The 22,344-nt window shown below is 41.2% G+C and overlaps 1 protein-coding gene across 2 annotated transcripts in view; it reads right to left on the bottom strand.

The window, feature by feature from the left end:
* The window catches only part of OSBPL10 (oxysterol binding protein like 10), a 114,138-nt gene that overhangs the window by 26,034 nt on the left and 65,760 nt on the right, over positions 1-22,344 (bottom strand). For both annotated transcript variants that reach the window (XR_015734274.1, XM_034403952.3), the window contains exons 5-6: positions 21,762-21,972; positions 11,586-11,722 (exon numbers count right to left, since the gene is read on the bottom strand). Coding sequence is in view for 1 of the 2 variants with exons in the window: in XM_034403952.3 (XP_034259843.1) it covers positions 11,586-11,722; positions 21,762-21,972 (348 nt within the window). In the remaining variant the exon portion in view is untranslated. The remainder of the gene's footprint in view (positions 1-11,585; positions 11,723-21,761; positions 21,973-22,344) is intronic.

The raw sequence follows: 22,344 nt of genomic DNA, 5'->3' as shown, positions 1-22,344 counted from the left end.
AGAATTTTTACTTTCGCTTGCTGTAATATCCTTCTCTCCACCCTCTTAAAGGATACTAACAGACCTGGGAATTTTTTGGTCTGCAGGCCATATCTGACCCTTCAGCTATTCTTTTCCAATGGGAATAGAGTGGCAGTGGGGGCTGGGCAGGGATACAGGGGCATGGGGCAGTGGCTCTCCATAACAATTCTAGTTTGTCATGTTTCCCCTTGGGAAAAATTCCTATGTTATAATATACCAAAAAAGCTGAAACTCAGTCTTTGCTGTGAGGGGGAAATTGAAACTGTAGCTCATGTGGGTCATGTGCTGGACCATTGTCTTTAATAAAAAATCTACTAAATATGTATATATCCCCATGTATACTGTACCCTGATAGGGTAGAGACTGATTACTTCAGTCTGTTGCTAGCTAACCAGGTGGCAGGGATTTCAAACAATAGCCTGGTTCTCTGTCAGAGCTATGATTCAATGCAAACAACTCCTCCAAGTGAGGAGATGCTGAATCTTAACTGAGCTTCCAAAATTCAACATATTTTCTCATTCTTTTTTTCCTTCCCTGCCCCCTTTTTTCTCGTTTCCTTTTAAATATATGCATACTATTTTATGTTTTATGTTGCTGTTTCTTTATTATAATTGTTTGGACTCTAATGATGTTAATCCCAATTAACCCTATTAGGATTCTGGCAAATCTTAGACTTAACGTAAATTAGCACAGCTTTACATTCCCATTGTATTTTATACATTCTAGAATTCACTTATGTCTTTTTATAGTTTATACTACTTATTTATAGCATTTAGATTATTCTTTATAAAATTAATTGTAATTCTGCAATCTTTCACATTTTAATTCATATACTCTGTAATTTTATATTTACACTATTTTATTCTATCAATATTTATTTCTATTTCTATTTTAGAACAATTATAATATTATTAGGTTTATGTTGGTCAATGAAAAAAATAAAATTGAAAAATAAATAAAAATGTTAGTGATAAAAATGAAATAAAACGCCTTCATCAGAAAGCATCAAACTGGTAAAAGTATTGAATGTGCTTATATTTCTCTTCCTTCTTTTGGTATCTTTTCCTCAAACTTGGGTTAAGGCTATCTATCTATCTATCTATCTATCTATCTATCTATCTATCTATCATCTATCTACCTATCATCCATCCATCCATCCATCCATCTACAGTATCTATCTATTTAGATTCTGCATCATCTATGTTTGGTGTCAAAATGGCATCAAAAGGCCAAATAATTTCACAATCCAACAGAATAAGTATAAGAAAAAATCAAAGGCTTGCAATATGAATATTTTTTAAATGAACATTAAATTTTGTTCTACATGGATCAATGCAGCTCAATGAGATCATGCTAATAAGAGCTAAGTACATCAGTACAGAAAATGAGTTGGGAATGGGGATTTTGCATTATGATTGCTCATAAGCAAGTAGGAACCAGTAAAAGGGGAATGGAAAAATCCCTATCTGTAGATGAGCATTTTTCAAGTTTAAGATGGGCAAACATGCTGCCTGGGGAATTCTGGGAATTGAAGTCCATGTACCTTAAAATTGACAAAGTTCAGAAGCATGTGTCCACACTAGAGTTTAAGATTTTCCATTCCTGTTTTATTTAGAGTTTGGTACAATTAAATAAATCAGTTGTGGTTTTGTTAACAAATAGTGATTAAAATGATATGAAACATTACTGGACTTTCTGTGAGAAACTGAAATTAAAAGTTGATCTGGGCTTTGATGATTAAGTAAGGGATTATGGAAATAACGTAGACAAATGTTAATCTTAGAGTAAGAGTTTGATATATTTTTTTACTTATATCTGTACCAAAGAAAGTTGGAAGTCATTCTTTTTCAGTTTTTCTTCTTTTCTTCTTTCTTTCTTACACTTTCACTTTTTCTTTCCTGAGCATTTTCTTTTTTCAAATCTGTTTTTTGTTTGTTTATCTCTTGGCTTTGTATTTTTTTGAGGTATAAAGGATCAAATACTCAGCCATTATAATTCTACATTCCTTATTTATAGAAATCATATCAAAATTTAGAATGAAATACACTGGGAGCCATCTCATATAATTCGGGCTCTGAGTCCCTTTATCCAAAAACTGTTTATCAATAGAATATTTGTAGCTCAGAATTGAACTGTGGGGTCCTTGGTGCTCTCTGAGCTTGATTGTTTTCTTGCAGATGCTTCATTACCAAACTAGGTAACATCATCAGTACTAGAAGGGAGTGGAGTTTGCTCTTATTTTCATATGCTACTGGCTTCCCCCTGTCAGTGTTGATCAGTTGCTTCACAAAAAGTGTTTTGATTGGTGCCGGGTCTCTATAGCCTCAAGCAGAGAAGAGCTATTCTACACCCCTCCCTCAAATGTTCTTTAAAATACAGAGTTTCTCAGCATTCCTTTAGGAACCTCCAACATGCAAACTGTGGTTACTCATCCTAAAACGAATCCTCTTTACCTGGAGCTTCCAAATTTGCTGTTTGCTGGGGAGGTATGGAGCTAAAAGTCAGTCTACATTTTGTGTACATATGACCTTGGGGATATTTCTTCATAACCAAAGTGTATTTTCTGTGCAGTTCACACTCCTTGCTCACTGGATCTGGATGTACAAAGCAAAATCCACATTTTGTAATTAACCCCCCGCCCCATTTTGCCTGGCAGAGTGCTATTGGAGACTGAGTGCTGCCCACACCCACTCAGCCACACCCACCCAGCAGGGCACAGGACCGGTTGTTAAATTATTTGAATCTCACCACTGATTTCATCCCTCAAACAATAGCAGAAAAATAAACCAGAGTAAGAAAGCCTTTTATAGCACCTGCATATCTGTTGTGGATTTAATAAGACAAACACAACTTTTGGATTAATCAGAGACAATTTGTATATTGCGCAATAGGTTCAAAGCTCTGTACATGAAGCGTTGAACAAAGATAGAAATTAGGTACAATGGTTTTATACCCTTCTAGACAAAGGATTCTGTTAACTCAGCAATTCATATGGTCATATACATTTGTCATTTTTAATTTCCTAATTACTGAGTTTCTTTGCAAAACAGTTATAATTCTTTTTGTAGATTACTGAAGCATAGACTCAAATCATCTTCTGACGATAGACAACTTTTAACTCATGTGGATCCCCTTGACCTAACCAACCTTTAAGCTGTATGTCATTAGAATGTTCCTTTCTTCTGACAACTTAGAGGCCTCCTAGAGGTACCAAAAGGATTTTGGCTGAGTTTGTACTTTTTCCAACCGGATGCATTGCTTTTTAGAATAGAGTGAATAGAAAGTTATCCAGTGGTCATCTATCAGAGCCCACTTCATTTACATTATATCGGTATCAATATCATCCAAAAAATACAAATTTACGTAAGTTCTATTTCTATTTCTATGGTTCACCATCTTATATTATTATACTGTAATGAGTGAAAATTTGTGTTTTGTTTTTTAATGTTGAAAATGTTTAATAAAAATATTTTTAAAAAAGAAAGCCTTTTGTATCTCTGATAACAATGAATTAAATTAAAATAAAATAAATTAAATTAAGTGCTATTTAATCTTCTCAGATACAAACTATTGACACAATACATTTATTATTTATTTAATTTGCTATAATGAAATGTTTATTTTTATATCAACTACAAAGCACAACAAAATACTGATTCACACAATTCTCTGCTTAAAAATGCATGCAATTTAGCAATGAGGGTTCTTTGACATTTTAATTTACTTAATTTAAGGATACTTAACAGTATCCTTTTGATTATAGAGATCAAAATAAAACCAGATTCTTTAGATATAAATGATGAGTATATTTAAATGAGTCTTTCTCTTTTTGTTATTTTACTCCAAATATTAAAAGGCAGAACAATGTAGTCATACCTAAGAACAACACAGCTGTACTACTCACCTGAGCAGAATATGGAGGTGCCCCTGGGAGAGAACTTGAATGGCAAGAGGCCATATAAAATTCTAGCACCATGAGGAAGAAGACTGTGCTAGAATACTTTGGCCTGATGTACTAGGATTATCCCACATTATTTTTGATCCCTTGGAAAATTGGTTGCACTCTAACAATAGAAAGCAAAGCCTGCAATCTTGACCATGAAGATTAAAACAGAAAGAAATTAAGAGATTGGATAATTAACGTAATACTATCACTGACAGTTACAAATGTTTCAGTAAACTGATAAAGCAGAAGAAAACAGGTGAAGAAAAGGACATCAGAATAATTAACACAGAAATTAAAGCTACAGATTTGATAAGAAGCTAAATGATTTAGCAGTGATGTGAGAAGGAGTGATGAAATAAAGGACAAAGGGATGAGAAATTATAGGGAGAAGAATGGGAAATTTAATTATAAATGACTGTTAGAATAAAAAGCAGAGCAAGAGAAAAAGTTGAGCTAAGATGTGAAAAGAGATAAGAGAGAATAATGGTCACACTGAAGACCTGGCCTGTTTAAAAACAAAAACAGGATACTTTTATGGACAGGACAAGTTGCATTTATGCTGTCATAATCATCTACAATGATGTATGCAAGTCATAAGTCATTAGTATTTCTTGTACAGGATTGGATCTGTTGTTAGGATTTAAATTATGGCCAGTAATATCAAAGTTCATTCTTATAATATAATATTGAAAGGATTAGAGCAGTGATGGTGAACCTTTTAGGGACCGAGTGCCCAAACTGCAACCCAAAACCCACTTATTTATCACAAAGTGCCAACACAGAAAAGAATAGAATTCTTTATTGGCCAAGTGTGATTGGAAACACAAGGAATTTGTCTTTGGTGTATATGCTCTCAGTGTACATAAAGAAAAAATAAAATATGTTCGTCAAGAATCATAAGATACAACACTTAATGATAGTAATACTAATAGGATACTAATAAGCAATCAAATCATACTAGGAAACAATAAAAACAATATAAGTTGTAAAGATAGAAGTAACATAGATATAGCCATAAGTGGGAAGAGATAGGTACTAGTAAGGATGAGAAGAATAGTAATACAGTCTTAGTAGTTAATTTGACAGTGTTGTGGGAATTAGTTGTTTAGCAGAGTAATGGCACTTACGGGAAAAATTTCCTTGTGTCTTGTTTTGCTGTACACTGCCCTATAGCATCGTTTTGAGGGTAGACATTGAAACAATTAATGTCCAGGATGTGAGGGGTTTGTAGATATTTTCACAGCCCTCTTTTTGACTCTGCAGTATACAGGTCCTCAATAGAAGGCAGGTTGGTAGCAATTGTTTTTTCTGCAGTTCTAATTATCCACTGAAGTCTGTGTCTGTCTTGTTTGGTTGCAGAGCCAAACCAGACAGTTATAGAGGTGCAGATGACAGACTCAATAATTCCTCTGTAGAACTGAATCAGCAGCTTTTTGGGCAGTTTGAACTTTCCGAGTTGATGCAAAAAAAAACATTCTTTGTGGTGCTTTTTTGATGATGTTTTTGATGTTAGGTGTCCATTTTAAATCTTGAAATATGATAGAACCTAGAAACTTGAAGGACTCTACTGTTGATACTGTGTTGTCTAGTATTGTAAGAGGTGGTAGTATAGGAGGGTTTCTCCTAAAATCTACCACCATTTCTACAGTTTTGAATGTATTTAGTTCAAGATTGTTCTGGTTGCACCACAAGGCTAATTGTTCAATGTCTGTATGCAGATTCATCATTGTCTTGAAAGAGATCAATCACTGTTGTATCATCTCCAAACTTCAGTACTTTAAGAGAGGGATCTTTTGAGATGCAGTCATTGGTATACATAGAGAAGTGGAGAGAGCACACGGCCTTGGGGAGCTCCTGTGCTAATTGCACAGGTATCAGATGTGATTTTGCCTAGCTTTCACCAGCTGCTTCTTGTCTGTTAGGAAGCTTATGATCTATTTACAAGTGTGGTCAGGTACAGCTAGCTGATTTAGTTTAGTTAGAACAATATCTGGAATGATGGTATTGAATGCTAAGCTGAAGTCTACAAAGAGGACTCTTGCAGTGTCTTTGGAAATTCAAGATGTTATAGGATGTAGTGCAGAGTCATATTAACAGCATCACCTGTCGATCTATTTGTTCAATAGGCAAATTGTAAGGAGTCTAACAGCGGATCTGTTGTGATTTTCAGGTAGGACAGCACTAGCTTTTCAAAGTTCTTCATAACAACAGATGTCAGAGCCTCTGGTCTTAAGTCATTCAGTTCCTTGATGGAGGGTTTCTTCAGCACTGGGATGATAGTAGAGCATTTGAAGCAAGAAGGAACATAGCACATCTCTAGAGATTTATTAAAGATGGGGGAGAAAGATGGGGGCCAGTTGGTTAGCATAAGCTTTTAAGCAAGAAGGAGTTATCTTGTCTGGGCCTGGTGCTTTTCCTGGCTTTTGTCTATGAAATAGACCTTGCACCTCATTCTCTGTAATCACCAGAGGTGGTGGGCCCAGTGGGATGCGGTAGGTTGTAGGAGGCTTGGCTGATGTTGGTGTGTCTGAGATGGGCATTGTGGAGATGGGTGACAGTAGCTTTTTCTCAAACCTACAGTAAAACACATTCAGGTCATCTGCCAGTTGTTGATTTCCGTCAGCATGTGATGGAGGTTTGCTGTAACCGGTGATATTTTTAAGTTTTCCACATGTTTGCTGGTTCATTTGTTGAGAACTGATTCCTTATCTTTTCAGAGTAGCTTCTTTTTGCTGCTATGATCTCTCTTGTTAATATGTTTCTGGCCTAACTGTACAGCATTCTATCGCCTTTTCTGTAGGCTTCCTCTTTGGTATGATGTAGCTGATAAGTTTAGTTGTGAACCAAGGTTTATTGTTACTATATATTGCCAGGTTTCTGGTCGGCACACATAGATCTTCACAAAAACTGATGTATAATGTTACAGTATCTGTGAATTCATCCAAGTCTGCAGAGGTATTTTCTAACATATTCCAATCAGTGCAGTCAAGGAAAGCATGTAGCTTTAGCTTTGCCTTCTCAGTCCACGTCTTTACTGATTTAATTGTTGGTTTCATGGTTTTAAGTCTTTGTCTGTAAGCAGGTACAAGGTGAATCATGCAATGATCAAAGTGAACCACAGCTGCTTGTGGTAAAGATCGATAAGTATCTTTTAATATTGTGTAGCAGTGGTCTAAAGTATTCTGGCCTCTTGTGAGACAATTGACATGCTGAAAGTATTTTGATAGCTCTTTCCTTAAGCAGTCTTTTAGCTACCTTGCTTCCCCCTCCCCTTAAAATGAGGCTAGGGAGGAAAGCCGGGAGAGGGGAATCTAAGGGGGAGGGAAGAAGAGACCAGGCAGATCCCTCTCTGAATAGCCTCCCGCCCAGATTTCAACTGATTTCCTCTCTGATCCTCCGATGAACAGACCCCACCCCTTTTTTTGGACTCTGGACCACTGGGCCTTTATTTTCCCCATTTATTGGGGGAAATTGGATTTTTATTGGTCTTTCCCCACCCCGTGCCAAAAGGAAAGCCAGCTGGGCTTTCCACCTAGAAGTCCCCATACCCTTCCCCCTGCTTTTTGCTCCCTTCCCCCTGCCCCCCCCTCAATTCCACTTTGGGATAGAGGTGTGCGTGCTGGAAACATGTGTTGGGGCAATGTGGGAGCATGCCTTCTGACCCTCGGCCTGCAATCCTCCGCGCTCCTCCAGCCCCGGCTTGCTGAAGGAGGGGGAGCAGCCCTGATGTCTCCGCCTCTGCCTCCCCTGGCCATGGCCTCAGCCATCACTGCCTGGCTTCCTCAAAGGCATGGCGCGTTTCAAAGGCAGCAGCATGCATTGACGGTGTCGAATAGTGTCCCACTGCAAGAGCAGGGCCGGGCCTCTCCACCATCTGACTCACCAATGAGAGTGCTTCTGTTGGGCCAGCCCCCCCCCCCTTGCCGGGCTTTTGTGCTTGGCTGGGGGAGGGAGCACTTCCCCATGCCACTTGCTGCTTTCTCTTGGCCCCGATGAGGGAGGAGGAAGACCAGGCTTGGGGGATGGCCAATATATATAATATATATTATTATATATAACCATATATAATGGTTATAAATCAGGTTTATACAAAGAGGACCAGACAGGAAGTAGGATACTTAGGATACATAGGAAAGAGAACTAAATGTGACAAATCCAAATCCACCCCCCTTCTTCCACGAAGAATGGCAGATACACGGATCTGACATATATTTTGTCTTTGCTCCCAGAGGTCAGGGTGTACTTGGCATCTATCCTGCAATTTTTCTCTGCAACCAGAGCAAACCTATGGAGTATGTTGGCTTGAGGGAGAAGAACTTGTCCAGGGCCACACAAAGAGCTTTCAGGAATCATAGTGAACTTGAGTTTATATCCTAATCCTGACACTAACCCTACTTTAATCCTAATTCTGCTGAATTATTATTACTATGTGTGGGCAATCTATAGTGGTCAAAATAGGAAGCGCTCTATCAAATCCTGTACATGTTAATAGCAGTGTTCCCCAAGGCAGTGTTTTAGGTCCAACACTCTTCATACTTTATATAAATGACCTTTGTGATCATATTAAAAGCAACTGTGTTTTCTTCGCTGATGATGTTAAACTATTCAACACCACTGACAATGCAACTACCCTTCAAAAGACCTTGACTATGTGTCAAATTGGTCTAACAAGTGGCAACTTCAAATCTCAACCAACAAATGCTCAGTCTTGAACACTGGCAAAAAAAAAAATCAAAACATAAAATACAAATTAGATGGACATGATCTTGTAGATGACCCTCACTCTGTCAAGGACCTTGGAGTACTCCTTTCTAAAGATCTAAGTGCCAGAGCCCACTGTAACAATATTGCCAAAAAGGCATTAAGAGTTGTTAACCTAATCTTGCATAGCTTCTTCTCTGGTAATATTGTACTACTAACTAGAGCATACAAAACATTTGCTAGACCAATTCTTGAATACAGCTCATCTGTCTGGAACCCGCACTGAATATCAGACATAAATACAGTCGAGAGAGAGTCCAGAGATATTTTATGAGAAGAGTCCTCTATTCCTCTAACTGCAATAAAATACCTTATGCCACCAGACTCCAAATTTTGGATTTAGATAACTTAGAACTACGCCAACTTCAGTCTGACCTAAACATGGTACATAAAATTATCTGCCACAATGTCCTTCCTGTCAATGACTACTTCAGCTTCAACCACAACAATACACGAGCAAATAATAGATACAAACTCAAGGTAAACTGCTCCAAACTCGACTGCAGAAAATATGACTTCAGTAACAGAGTGGTCAATGCCTGGAATGCACTACCTGACTCTTTAGTTTCTTCCCCAAACCTCCAAAACTTTAACCTTAAACTGTCTATTGTTGACCTCACCCCATTCCTAAGAGGTCTGTAAGGGGCGTGCATAAGTGCACCAGCGTGCCTGCCATCCCTGTCCTAATATTCCTTTTTACTTACTCTTTTCATGTATTCTGGAATGTGTGGGAGTAGGAACACATGAGAAGCCAAATTTCCAACAGCAATGTTTATTGCAGATAATGATTCAGTAAAACCAACATGCAATTTCCAGCTGATAGCCCCTTTTAAAGGAAAACTATCAGCCTTTAACCAATAACATTAAAATATGTCCCGCACCTGCGTGGCAGAAGAAAAGTCTCTGTTCATGCCTGCATGGACATAACATATTCAAATTATGTTTATACTTTTACCTGTTATCTGTTACCTGTTATATGCTTGACAAATAAACTTATGATTATGATTATGATTATAGTCAGATTCACTATCTAGGATTCTTGGAAACTTAATAATTCAAATCCTAACCAAGGATCTTAGTATTATTGAAGCTATGTCTAAGAATATAGGCAGTTCCAAGCAGGATGTGTTTTTTTGTAAAATTAGGAGGTTCCGTTCTTATAAATTCAATATTTCCTGATATTGAAGAAGTCCTTAAGATCTGTGAAGGCTCCAGTCATGACTGGTATAACAGTAGATTTCATTTTCCATAAGCATTCTAATTCAATTGCAGATCCCAATATTTTGTAATTTTTCCCATTGTTATTCTTCAATCCCATAGAATAGCAATTTTAAATGAACCAGGTTTCAAAAGTCCAAGCTCTGGACTGAGACCAGTAGGAAAATGCCACACACATGAGGAAGCAAACTGGGTTTATTCAGCCGGACTCTGGCACACAATGAGGTCATTCAGCAGCAAAACAGCACTCTGTGAAGTCTGTTAGATGCAAAGTCAGTGCTGGGAGTGCCCTTTAGGCAAGCCACACCTCTTCCCTGTGCTGGTCTCACCCCGGTGGTGGTCATGCACCGAAGCTCCGGCCCAGCTGATTGTCAGGCCAGGACAGCTGTTCGCGGGTTCTTCATGCGGCCATGCCTCCACGCCTCACAGCTGAGCCTTGTTGGTACCTCTGCTGCTGCTGAGGCCGCAGAGTTGATCGTGGCTAGGAGCAGCCATCCACGCCACGCCTCCCTGCCGCACAACTGGGCCGTCTATCACTGCTGCAGACATCCCAAAATCCCCCCGTCACCGGTGCTCCGTAGTTGCCACAATGGCAGTCCCAACACCCCCCTTCATCTGTGCTCCTTCCTACCCTGCTTTGGCAAGCCAGGCCTTTGGGCTTGACATCAGGTATTCTTTTTAATAACTATATCAAGCATGTTATAGTTCATCTGTTTGGATCTTAAAGACCTGCTCTTTTTCAAAATCCTTCTCAACTTGATGGCCCCAGTAATTTTTATTACATTTAAATCCAAACTATTATCATAGATAACATACATTTGGGAGGGAGAATTGCGATAGAATAAAATGGTATATAAAAAGATATGGTTGGATTGTTCTGTATTGGTATTTCATTTATTTCAGTACTAATACAAAAGAGAATGTGTAGAACACATATTATGGCAATTATATAGCATAAGAAAGACTTAAAATAACAACTAAGAAGTGTTCTGAAATAATCTACCAAACACAAATACATAAATTCTAATTCAAGTGTTAACAGGCAACTTGAAATCTAAAAAAAAGGTTCTTGCTTGATATATTATAGCTTGCTAATAATTTTTTTAAAATCAGAAATTGGCAGATCATTACATTTGTAGATCGATTGTAGAATATGTTACTTAACATGATATATGATTAATATATGGCAATTGCAGGCAAGCTTGGAAAAAGCTTACATCAAAAATTTTTGAGTGCTCCTATCAATCAGTGTATAAAAATACTGAGATGGCATGAGCCATTGATTTGACTTTGTTGAAAGTAGCCTCCTATCTTCCTAAAACATAGGCTTCAGAAGAGAATAACAAAGACACTATTATAGAAAGTTATTATAGAAACAATTATGTAATTAAATAAATGTATAAAAAATGTCATTTTGGAATCTTTCAAGATGTAAAGTGGACATTGATATGATTAGTCCAATCCTCCCCAGCAGGATATTCTAATTTGCTGGTAAATGAATAAACCATATAAACTTCTATGCCTAGATACAAGAACCCAAACCAAATTGCTATATGACAGTATCCCACCCCAAAACATGTGCAAAGCCTTCAAATATGGTCTATAAATGTTGTTTTAATTATATTCATATGAGACTTACCATAGTTTCATCTTGTATCACAGATGGTATGACTGACCATGAGAGACTGGCACTCGCTGTTGTTAATGAACCAAGGGCACTATTTTTCAGTATCTCTGCAGAATTTGACTTTGATCCATGCCATACTAAGATATTTTCTAAAACAAGAAAAAGTAATCTGCAATATCTTTCCTGCAGAATGCATTCCATCTATTCAATATGAGAACAGGGGCAACAACATAGACAGCCTAGATAAGAAATATCTCTTTCAGCATATTTCTATCTGGATACATCCCTGTGGAACAGCAGATCTAGCCAGGAAGTTTTAAGAGACATAAGGAAAATGTAATTTTAAAAGTTCTTGCTGCTGCCCTTTATAAGAACCTATGCATGTATATATTTTGAACCAAACCAATGCCATGTTTAATTACTGCCAAGAGCTTTTAGTATAAAAATGATACCCAGCATGATACAGAATATAACTAGGAATACACAATGTGGTTCTGCTAAGGACAGAAAAACGGAGGAGTTCATGGGAAGAGCACTTCACTGATCAGTTATTTTTTCACACACCTTGTTTTGCGCATGGCTATAAAAGTATTACAAACCAGCCTCTTGCCATGGACATGCCATATAGAACACAGCATACATACCTGTTGTCTGTCACAAGGACATTACATGTTTATTCCTGTAAGTATTTACCTTTAATAAAGCTTGTGATGGTCACATTGGGTCCTCTTTCTTGGACATCTCTCATAGATATAGTCTACTGCAGGGCTTTTGGGCATTGAATAGCAAGGGTAGGCTTTGATGAATCAAAAGCAGGAACCCAGAGGAAATCGGACAAGAACCTAGACAAAAGTTTCTCCTGCCATTTCTAACCCATTTTATTTTTCTTTTGTCACAGCAGTCATCAAGATGTCTCTGTATTTATCTACTTTTCTGAATATCAGTTGTAATGATAATTTTCCAATAAAAAATATTTCATACAATTGGTTCTTTTGAAATTAATAGAGAAAACTCCATTTCTGACTGGTACGTGGCATTTAGCAGTTTAGTATTTTTACCCAGGCTAACACAGATGCTCTGATACTTTATTTCAGTGTGCTATTAATCATCTAAAACTGAATCTGAATATATTTATTTACTTTAACAATTATCTTAACATTTCTTTACAAAAATCTGCTGGCACCTGAGATTTCTTCAGTCATTTGGCGTTCATAGCAGCAACCACAGCCAAGAATCTGCTTCAAATAGAACAATATAGGCATAGATGAACAAACTGTCTCTTAAGTTAAAAATAAAGTTGAAGCAGTTTCTACTCCAAGGAGAAGACTATTCGATTGTACAGAATTCTGCAAGTGCCATTTGTTCATACTGCACTGATTGTGATGAAACAAGGAAAGAATTCCAGAAGCTGTGCTTTTTTGCTTCCCCAGTGCTTTGTGCCTTAAAACATTCCAATGGCTTGAAACCAAAACAAACACCACTAGATCTTTGTGCCTTTACTTTAAATGATCTACAGCAGGGGTCCCCAACCTTTTGGAACTCAGGGACCACCAAGTTCATAATTTTAAATCCCACAGACCACTAATATGAATCCAGCGCACCACTTGCTGAAGCACCTGGACTCCCAGTGACGGGATGGGGTTCTTCAGGCACTTTCCCTCCTCTCTCTCTCTCTCTCCTTCTCTCGTTTTCTCTCTCTCTCTCTCCCCCTCTCTCTTTCTCTCTCTCCCACTCATTCTCTCTCTGATTCCCTGTCTCTTTCTTTTTCTTTCTCTTTCATTCTGTCTCTTTCTCTCTCTCATTCTCTGTCTCTCTCTTTCTCTTTCATTCTGTCTCTCTCATTCTCTCTCTGATTTTCTCCGTCTCTTTCTCTCTTTCATTCTGTCTCTCTCTCATTCTGATTCTCTCTCTGTCTCTGCCTCTCTCTCATTCTTTCAGCATCTTTCTCTGTCTCTCTTTCTCTCCCCCTCTCTCATTCTCTCTTTTTCTCTGTCCCCCCTCCCCTTTTCTCATTCTCTCTCTTTCATTCTCTCTCTCATTCTCTCTCTCCCCCACTCTCTTTCTCTCTCTCTCATTCTCTCTCCCTCTCTCTCCCCCTCTTACTCATTCTCTCTCTCTTTCATTCTGTGTCTCTTTCTCTCTCTCTCTCTCTCTCATTCTCTCTCTCTTGTTCTGATTCTCTCTCTAATTCTCTCATTCTCTTTCCCTCTCTCATCTCATGGGCCAGCCAGTGTCTTGAGGCTGAGAGGAAGTCAAGCATCTCCCCAAGAGACCGAGGTGTGCGGAGCACCAACAAGGGCCAGAAAAAACGGCTGCAAGATACAGCAAGAAATGAAACTTCGTTCCCACTCTGGAATATGGAGTGAATTTCCATCCCCACTTCCTTTCCCTTGCTAGGCAAGGAGTGACTGGGAAGGGAGGGTAAGGGGCGGGGACAGCCACTGGTGGGTTCAGCTGACAGGAAGCTACAGCAAGGGGAAGAAACAGCCCGGGGTTGCCGCCACCCATTGTTTTGGCCCGCCTGCATCGCCACTCCCCCCTTGCACCATTAGCTCATTCCGGCCAGCGAGGGCTGCGCTGCAAAGTTGCAAATTGCACAAACCTCCCTCTACAGTGGAGATTTACAGCCCCACTATGAGCTGCCTGGCCAGTCCCATATTCCAGACCTCTAATCACAGGACTGGCCATTGCTCATCCCAGAGCAACTTCTCCACCCTGGTGCACCGCGGACCACCACTGATCTACAGAGTCAATGCAGTTGGCTCCAGAGTTCCAGGTCAACAGTGCGAAAAAACCTCCAAGTCAAAATAGTTCAAAGCATACATAGGCAAGAAAGAAATATCAACACAGCTTGAAAACAAAGTTTTCATTTAAAATGACACGGCTGCTAAATCTAAGAATATGATTCAACACTACTGTAGGAGTTCAACCAGGTAGGTTTGACATCTGAGTATTTATACTTATAGAATCAAAATTTCATATGCTGAGCCAAACCATACCAGTATGATAAACCAAGTAAGAAATACTTACATACTAAGGCAGTGATGGCGAACCTTTTTGGCACTAAGTGCCCAAACCGGAACATGTGCGTGCGCATGTACATGCGCAATGGACCCCTGAAAACTCAAAGAACAGCTGGCTGGTGCAGTTTCTAGAGCCTCTCTAGGAGTCTCTAGGAGCCTCTCTAGGAGTCTCTGGAGGCTGGGGACAGCAAAAAACGTCACTTCCTGTCCCACCGGGAGTCGGGAAATGGGCCCTTTCAGCCTCCGTAGGGCCTCCAAGGGAATGGGAAAGGCTGTTTTCGCCCTTCCCAGATAAATAGAGAGGATCTGGACCCAGGTAAGAAAGAAAAACGGGCCTTCCCCACCCACCCCCAGGCCTTCCAGAGGCAGGAAACAGCTGTTTCCCTACTTCTGGTGGGCCCAGAAAGCCCGAAAATCAGCTGGCTGGCACGTGCATGCGCCCCAGAGCTGAGCTGGTGTGCCCACTAATATGGCTCTGTGTGCCACCTGTGGCACACGTGCCATAGGTTCGCCATCACGGGTAGAGGGTTTCTTGCCTGAGCAGGGGGTTGGACTAGAAGATCTCCAAAGTCCCTTCCAACTGTGTAATTCTGACATGATTGCACCCATGCGCCCTCTCCTGGCCTATTGCTCCCAAAACTCTTTGTGGTTTGCAGAGGAGCTGAGGGTGCTGAAAAAGCCCAAAAGATTGCTAGAGTGCCGCTGGAAGAAAACTCAGAACAAATCCAACTGGACACAAGTCACAGCCACTATTAAGGCGTACATCATGATGGCAAGAGCAGTGAAACATAACTATTTCTCCAGTCTCGTTGCATCCACAGAATGTCACCTGACAGCCCTTCCTTGGGAAGGAAAGCTTCCTACCTTGGGAAGGAAAGCTCAGACAAACACTCACAGAACTGTCAAACACCTGACAGATAAAATTGTTCGGATCTGTTTAGTTTGACATCACACATGGAGCAGGTCCATTAGAGATATCCAGGGAACAGATTTGTCCAGTTTTCCAGGGACAGTTTGATCCTGTTGGACCTGAGGTAGTAGATAGGTTCCTTGCAGCTGTCCTTATTAGATCCTTTGTCCCTTCTGTCTGGTAAAAGCCTTCAGAGAGCAACTGACAAGTGAGTCCAGCAGTGATTACAACATCATTGCAGGAGGGCTGTTCCTGGCATAATTTAAGGATGCCTTGGTCCACCCCCTCCTCAAGAAACCATCATTAGGCCCAAGCTGCCTGCACAATTTCCCATCCAGTTTATCACCTCTCCTTTTTTAGGAAAGATGGTGTAAAAGTTATTGAATTGCAGCTCCAGAGGGCCCTAGATGAAATAGATAATGTGGACACACTTAAACTGGGTTTCAGGCCTGGTTATAGGACAGAAATTGCATTGATTGTGCTTGTGAATGATCTCTGATGAGAGTGGGATAAGGATCATGATCCTCTCTTGCTCTCCTTGACCTCTTGGCAGTTTTTGATACTATCAACCATGGTATCCTTTTGGGCTAGCTGTGGTGTTTAGGGCTAGTGGCACAGTACTGCACTGGTTTGGCTACTTTCTCCAAGGCCAGTCCCAATCAGTGTTGATAGAGAACAAAAGGTCCAGCCCATGGCTCTCCTCTGTGGGGTGCTATAGGGCTTGGTATTCTCTCCACTCCTTTTTAACATCTGTGTGAAATCAGTGGGTGAGATCATCAGACACTATGGGATGAGATAGTAATAGTATGCTGAGGACATCCTGGTGATCCAAATATGCTGTGGCTATCCTTTCTCAGTGTCTGGGGTCTTGATGGAGGACAACAACCATCAGCTGAATCCTGACAAGACGGAATGACTGTGGGTGCAAGATACCTCAGGATCCAGTGGTTTATCATATTTAATTCTGGATATGGTTGTACTATCCCAGTGCACAACCTGGAGTTTTCCTGAACTCATGACTCCTGCTCATAGAGCAGTTGGCAGCCGTGGCTAGGAGGATCTTTGCACAACTTTATGGGCAAAGGCCCTCCTTTGCATATAAAGGTTGCACCCTTAACTGGATCATAAGATGCTGAGCACAATGACTCATACCCATCTCTCAGTTGGACTACTGCAATGTAATCTAATGGGGTTACCCTTGAAGAATATTCAGAAGCTACAGCTGTACAGAATGCAGTGGCATGCACAATTCTGGGGGCCTCTAGGGTGGCACATATAACACTGCTGTTACACAAGCTGCATTGTTTATCAGTTTGCTTCCAGGTCCAATACAAGGTATTGATTATTACCTTTGGAGCCATACATGATATGGATCCAGAGTATTTGAGGAGCCATCTTACTCTAATGCAACTGGCAAACCACCCCACTTGCACCAGCGGAAGAGTCCTGTTATGGAGCCTGTCAGCTAAGGGATTCCAGCAGACAGAGTCAAGGAGAAGAGTGTTTTCCACTATGACCTTGACCCTGTGGAATACTCTTCCATCAAAGAACTGCTCCCACCTATTTGGCCTTCCAGAAGAGTATTAAAACCTGGGTTTGCCCGTTTTCTTTGGACTCCAAAGGGGCACTCGCTGCTACAGATGGTTGATGGGGTAAAAAAAATCTTATCTCCAAACCATCCATCTCCTTGGTTCCAGTTTTTCTGCATAGTTTTAATTTTTTAATTGCTTTTCTATTTATCTTTTTATGTTCTGTAAGCCACCCAGGGCTGTCTATTGGGGAGACAGTATATCAGATGGATGATAGATAGATAGATAGATAGATAGATAGATAGATAGATAGATAGATAGATAGATAGATAGATAGACAGACAGACAGACAGACAGACAGACAGACAGACAGACAGATGTACGTTAGAAAGATACAATTACCTCATCATTTTAAAAAATTAAAAGCAAGAATAGCTAAATAATTGAGCACCTTCACATAAGCAATGGGATACATTTAGAACTATAATTCAACATCTTCATTATAGTTCTTTGAATTAATCTAATGTCAAAAATAATATATATTCATATATTATTGGCAAAAACATCTTTATGATTTTCTCTCTCAGGGATATGTATACCGTATTTTCCGGCGTATAAGACGACTTTTTAACACATGAAAATCTTCTCAAAAGTCGGGGGTCGTCTTATACACCGGGTGTCATTCTCCTGTAACCAGGCAGACCAGCCCGAAAGACTGACGAGCCTTAAATGGCTCTGGCGATCTAAGCTCTGATGATCCCAGCTTTGCCTGCTAATCAGGCAATTCAGCTGGGACCGCCAGAGCCACGGAGAAGGGAAAAACTTTTCCCCCTCTGGCTTGCTTACCTTAGCTCAGTGGTTGGGGGCCAAACAACCCTTTCACAGGGGTTTTGCAGGTGGTGCAATACAGAAAAACGAGCGCAGCCCTCGCCATCCGGAATGAATGGTGCTGTTGTGGCGGTGGGGGAGGGGGCGGCAGAAGCGGGAAGAAGCGGCGTTTGCGATGGCTGGAAGCTGTGGGAGTGAAGCACTACTTTCATTTGTACGGCAACAGCATTCCGCCTTGGTATATTTGTGTCAGGAGTGGCGCAAGGCAGCCCTCCTCTTCTGTTGCCTGGGACTCAGAGTGGTAAATGGTGTCTGATCCGGAGAGCAGCTGGATTTTGCTCTCTAATCCGGATGCCAAATCGGCCCTCTGCAAACTCTCGTCTCTCGAGGAGCGCTCCCTGAAGCGGGGCTGGAAACTTTGGTTGGATTGCTTGAGAGAGGAGAGCTTGCAGGGGGGCGATCTCATGTCTGCAATGGAGAGCGGCATCCGGCTTTTTCTCTCCGCTGTAAGAGCGCTGTAAGAGCGGCAGCCCTCATCTCCTAATGCTTGGGACTCGGAGTGGTAAATGGTGACTGGTCCGGAGAGCAGCTGGATTTTGCTCTCTAATCCAGATGCCAAATCGGCCCCCTGCAAACTCTCGTCTCTCGAGGAGCGCTCCCTGAAGCGGGGCTGGAAACTTTGGTTGGATTGCTTGAGAGAGGAGAGCTTGCAGGGGGGCGATCTGATGTCTGCAATGGAGAGCGGCATCCGGCTTTTTCTCTCCGCTGTAAGAGCGCTGTAAGAGCGGCAGCCCTCATCTCCTAATGCTTGGGACTCGGAGTGGTAAATGGTGACTGGTCCGGAGAGCAGCTGGATTTTGCTCTCTAATCCAGATGCCAAATCGGCCCCCTGCAAACTCTCGTCTCTCGAGGAGCGCTCCCTGAAGCGGGGCTGGAAACTTTGGTTGGACTGCTTGAGAGAGGAAAGCTTGCAGGGGGGCGATCTCATGTCTGCAATGGAGAGCGGCATCAGGCTTTTTCTCTCCGCTGTAAGAGCGCTGTAAGAGTGGCAGCCCTCATCTCCTAATGCTTGGGACTTGGAGTGGTAAATGGTGACTGGTCCGGAGAGCAGCTGGATTTTGCTCTCTAATCCAGATGCCAAATCAGCCCCCTGCAAACTCTCGTCTCTCGAGGAGCGCTCCCTGAAGCGGGGCTGGAAACTTTGGTTGGACTGCTTGAGAGAGGAAAGCTTGCAGGGGGGCGATCTCATGTCTGCAATGGAGAGTGGCACCCGGCTTTTTCTCTCCGCTGTAAGAGCGCTGTAAGAGTGGCAGCCCTCATCTCCTAATGCTTGGGACTGCAAAATCCAGCTGCTCCCCGGACCAGTCACCATTTACCGGTCCGAGTCCCAAGCATTAGGAGATGAGGGCTGCCGCTCTTACAGCGCTCTTACAGCGGAGAGAAAAAGCCGGATGCCGCTCTCCATTGCAGACACCAAATCGCCCCCCTGCAAGCTCTCCTCTCTCAAACAGTCCAACCAAAGTTTCCAGCCCCGCTTCAGGGGCGCTCCTCGAGAGACGAGAGTTTGCAGGGGGCCGATCTGGCATCCGGATTAGAGAGCAAAATCCAGCTGCTCTCCGGATCAGACGCTATTTACCGCTCTGAGTCCCAAGCAGCAGGAAACAAAGGCTGCCTTGCGCCGCAAATATAGCAAGGCAGAATCCTGATGCTGCACTTTCAGCAGACAGATGAGGGCTGCCTTGGCCATCGGCTGGCGCAAATATACCAAGGCGAATGCTCATGCCGCACAAGTTCAAGTAGTGCTTCGCTCCCACACTTCTTTCGGCCCTCAGTCTCTCAGGGAGATGCTTGACTTCCTCTCAGCCCCAAGACACTGGCTGGCCCATGAGATGAGAGAGAGAGAGAGAATGAGAGAGAAAGAGAGAGAATCAGAATGAGACAGAGAGAGAAAGAGACAAAGAATGAAAGAGAGAATGAGAGAGAGAGAATCAGAGTGAGACAGAGAAAGAGAGAGAAAGACAGAATGAAAGAGAATGAGAGAAAGAGACAGAGAGAATCAGAGAGAGAGAGTGAGAGAGAGAGAATGAGAGACAGAGAAAGAGACAGAATCAAAGAGAATCAAAGAATCAGAGAATGAGAGAGAATCAGAGTGAGACAGAGAGAAAGAGAGAGAAAGACAGAATGAAAGAGAATGAGAGAAAGAGACAGAGACAGAGAGAATCAGAGAGAGAGAGAGAGAGAGAGAATGAGAGACAGAGAAAGAGACAGAGAATCAAAGAGAATCAAAGAATCAGAGAGAGAATGAGAGAGAGAGAGAGAAAATGAGAAAGAGGGGGGAGAAAGAGAATGAGGGGGAGAGAGAGAAAGAGTGGGGGAAAGAAAGAATGAGAGGGGGAGAGAGAAAGAGAATGAGAGAGGGGGAGAGAGAAAGAGAGAATGAGAAAGAGTGGGAGAGAAAGAAACAGAGGGAGAGAGAGAGAGCAAAAATGAGAGAGAGAGAAAGAGAGAATGAGAGAGAAAGAGTGGGAGACAGAGAGAGAGAGACAGACAGGAGGGAGAGTGCCTGAAGGACCCCATCCCGTACTGGGAGTCCAGGTGCTTCAGCAAGCAGTGCACTGGATTTGTATTAGTGGTCCGCAAAATTTAAAATTATGAAGTTGATGGTCCCTGAGGTCCAAAAGGTTGGGGACCCCTGGCCTAAGACCATCGGAAAACACATATTTTTGATGGTTTTAGGAATAACTTTATTGTTGGGGATCACCACAACATGAGGAACTGTATTAAAGGGTCGCGGCATTAGGAAGGTTGAGAACCACTGCCTTAGCTGCTTGCCTTGCTTCGCTTGCCTGAATCCATTCCATCAGCAAGCAACTCCCTGCCTGCAATCAAGCAGGCAGGGAGTTGTGGACTTCAACTCCCAGAATTCCTCAGCCAGCAAAACAAAGCTGGCTGAGGAATTCTGGGAGTTGAAGTCTACAAGTCTTAAAGTTGCCAAGGTTAGAGACCCCTGTTCTATTGGGTAAGTTTTTTTCCCCTTTGGGATCTTTAAAAAAAAAATAGTTAATTGGGTTTTTTTTTAGTTGTTCTTTTTTAGACCTAGCCATTTAAAGTTTAGGAAGTTTTAAATTTAGCTTTCATATAAAAATAAAAATAAAATAAAATAAAATAATATTTGTGCAGCTTTCTGAGATTTAGTGTGTTTCTGTAGTGTTTCACTCTAACTACACAAACACACAAAATCTCACAAAGCTGTATGTGGAATTTTGTGTGTGTAAAGTGTGAAAGTTGGGTTTTTGGGCTTTTTGTGGCTGTGTGAGGTTCCTACTTGTTGCAGGGGCCATTTTGGGTCTAGCACAGCTGCTTTTACATTGTGGATGAGCCAGTTGTGTTGTGTTGTGTTGTGTGTGTGTAAAGTGTGAAAGTTGTTTTTTGTGGCTTTTTGTGGCTGTGTGAGATTCCTGCTTGTTTCAGGGGCCATTTTGGGTCTAGCACAGCTGCTTTTACATTGTGGGTGAGCCAGTTGATGTTTTTTTAATTTTTATTTGGTGTGCGTTGGAAGAGGGGTAGTCTTATACGGCGAGTATAGCCCAAACCCTATATTTTAACAGGAAAATTTGGGGGTTGTCTTATACGCCCAGTCGTCTTATACGCCGGAAAATACGGTAAATACTGTTTAAATGACTTTCATGTTATTCTCAAGCTAAAAATAAATTTTAATATTGGCATAGTTTGTTATTCACTGAGTTTCCATGATCCCCTTTTGATATATTTTGACTAAAAACCACATGAAGTTTTCATCTACCATGTAGCTGGAAAACTCTAGTCATATGGCAACTACAATTACCACATGGGCTGTAAGGGACAAAATGAAAGAAAGAAACCAGCCAACTTTACACACCTGAAGGTAATGTCCTGTTCCGGGGTGCGCTCACTTGGCTTATATTCTGTTGAAGCAAATGCAGGCATTCTCCCAGGCAACTGAGAGCAGCAGCAGAGGTAGCTTTTAAAAGCAGCAAGTCTTGATCAAAGGCAGAAAGAGAACCAGAACCTGGAAGGGATTCAATGCTTTGCACAAGATTCTTCTGTTGTCCTTCCACTTGGGCCATAATCTGCAAATATATATTTTATTTAAATTTATATAAATACAAAATCTAATTTCACAAAAAGTTAATTCCAGGGCATCCCATTCTCGAGATGCAATATAATGCAATATAATTGAATAAGAAGTAAAATATAGCAAAAGCTGTCTAATGGATAAGCAAATTAGAGTCCTTTATAAAAAAAGTATTGAAGGACAGATTAATTTCCCAAGTGAATAAACAGAAAATGAATGCAAGGATAAAGAATGTGGAAATTGCTTGGAACAGAGTAAAGAGAATTACATTACAGAATGTCATAGAAGTCAGAGAACTTAATCTAATGGCAAGTATGAAAATGGATCCTTGGTGAAATGATGAAGTAAAAGAGACTGTGAATGATGC

This window comes from Pantherophis guttatus, chromosome 4 (genome assembly GCF_059756535.1).
Source record: "Pantherophis guttatus breed Tessera chromosome 4, ASM5975653v1, whole genome shotgun sequence".
NCBI lineage: Eukaryota > Metazoa > Chordata > Lepidosauria > Squamata > Colubridae > Pantherophis > Pantherophis guttatus.
Note: the sequence above shows the minus strand (reverse complement) of the source record. Positions and strands in the feature narration are given on the sequence as shown.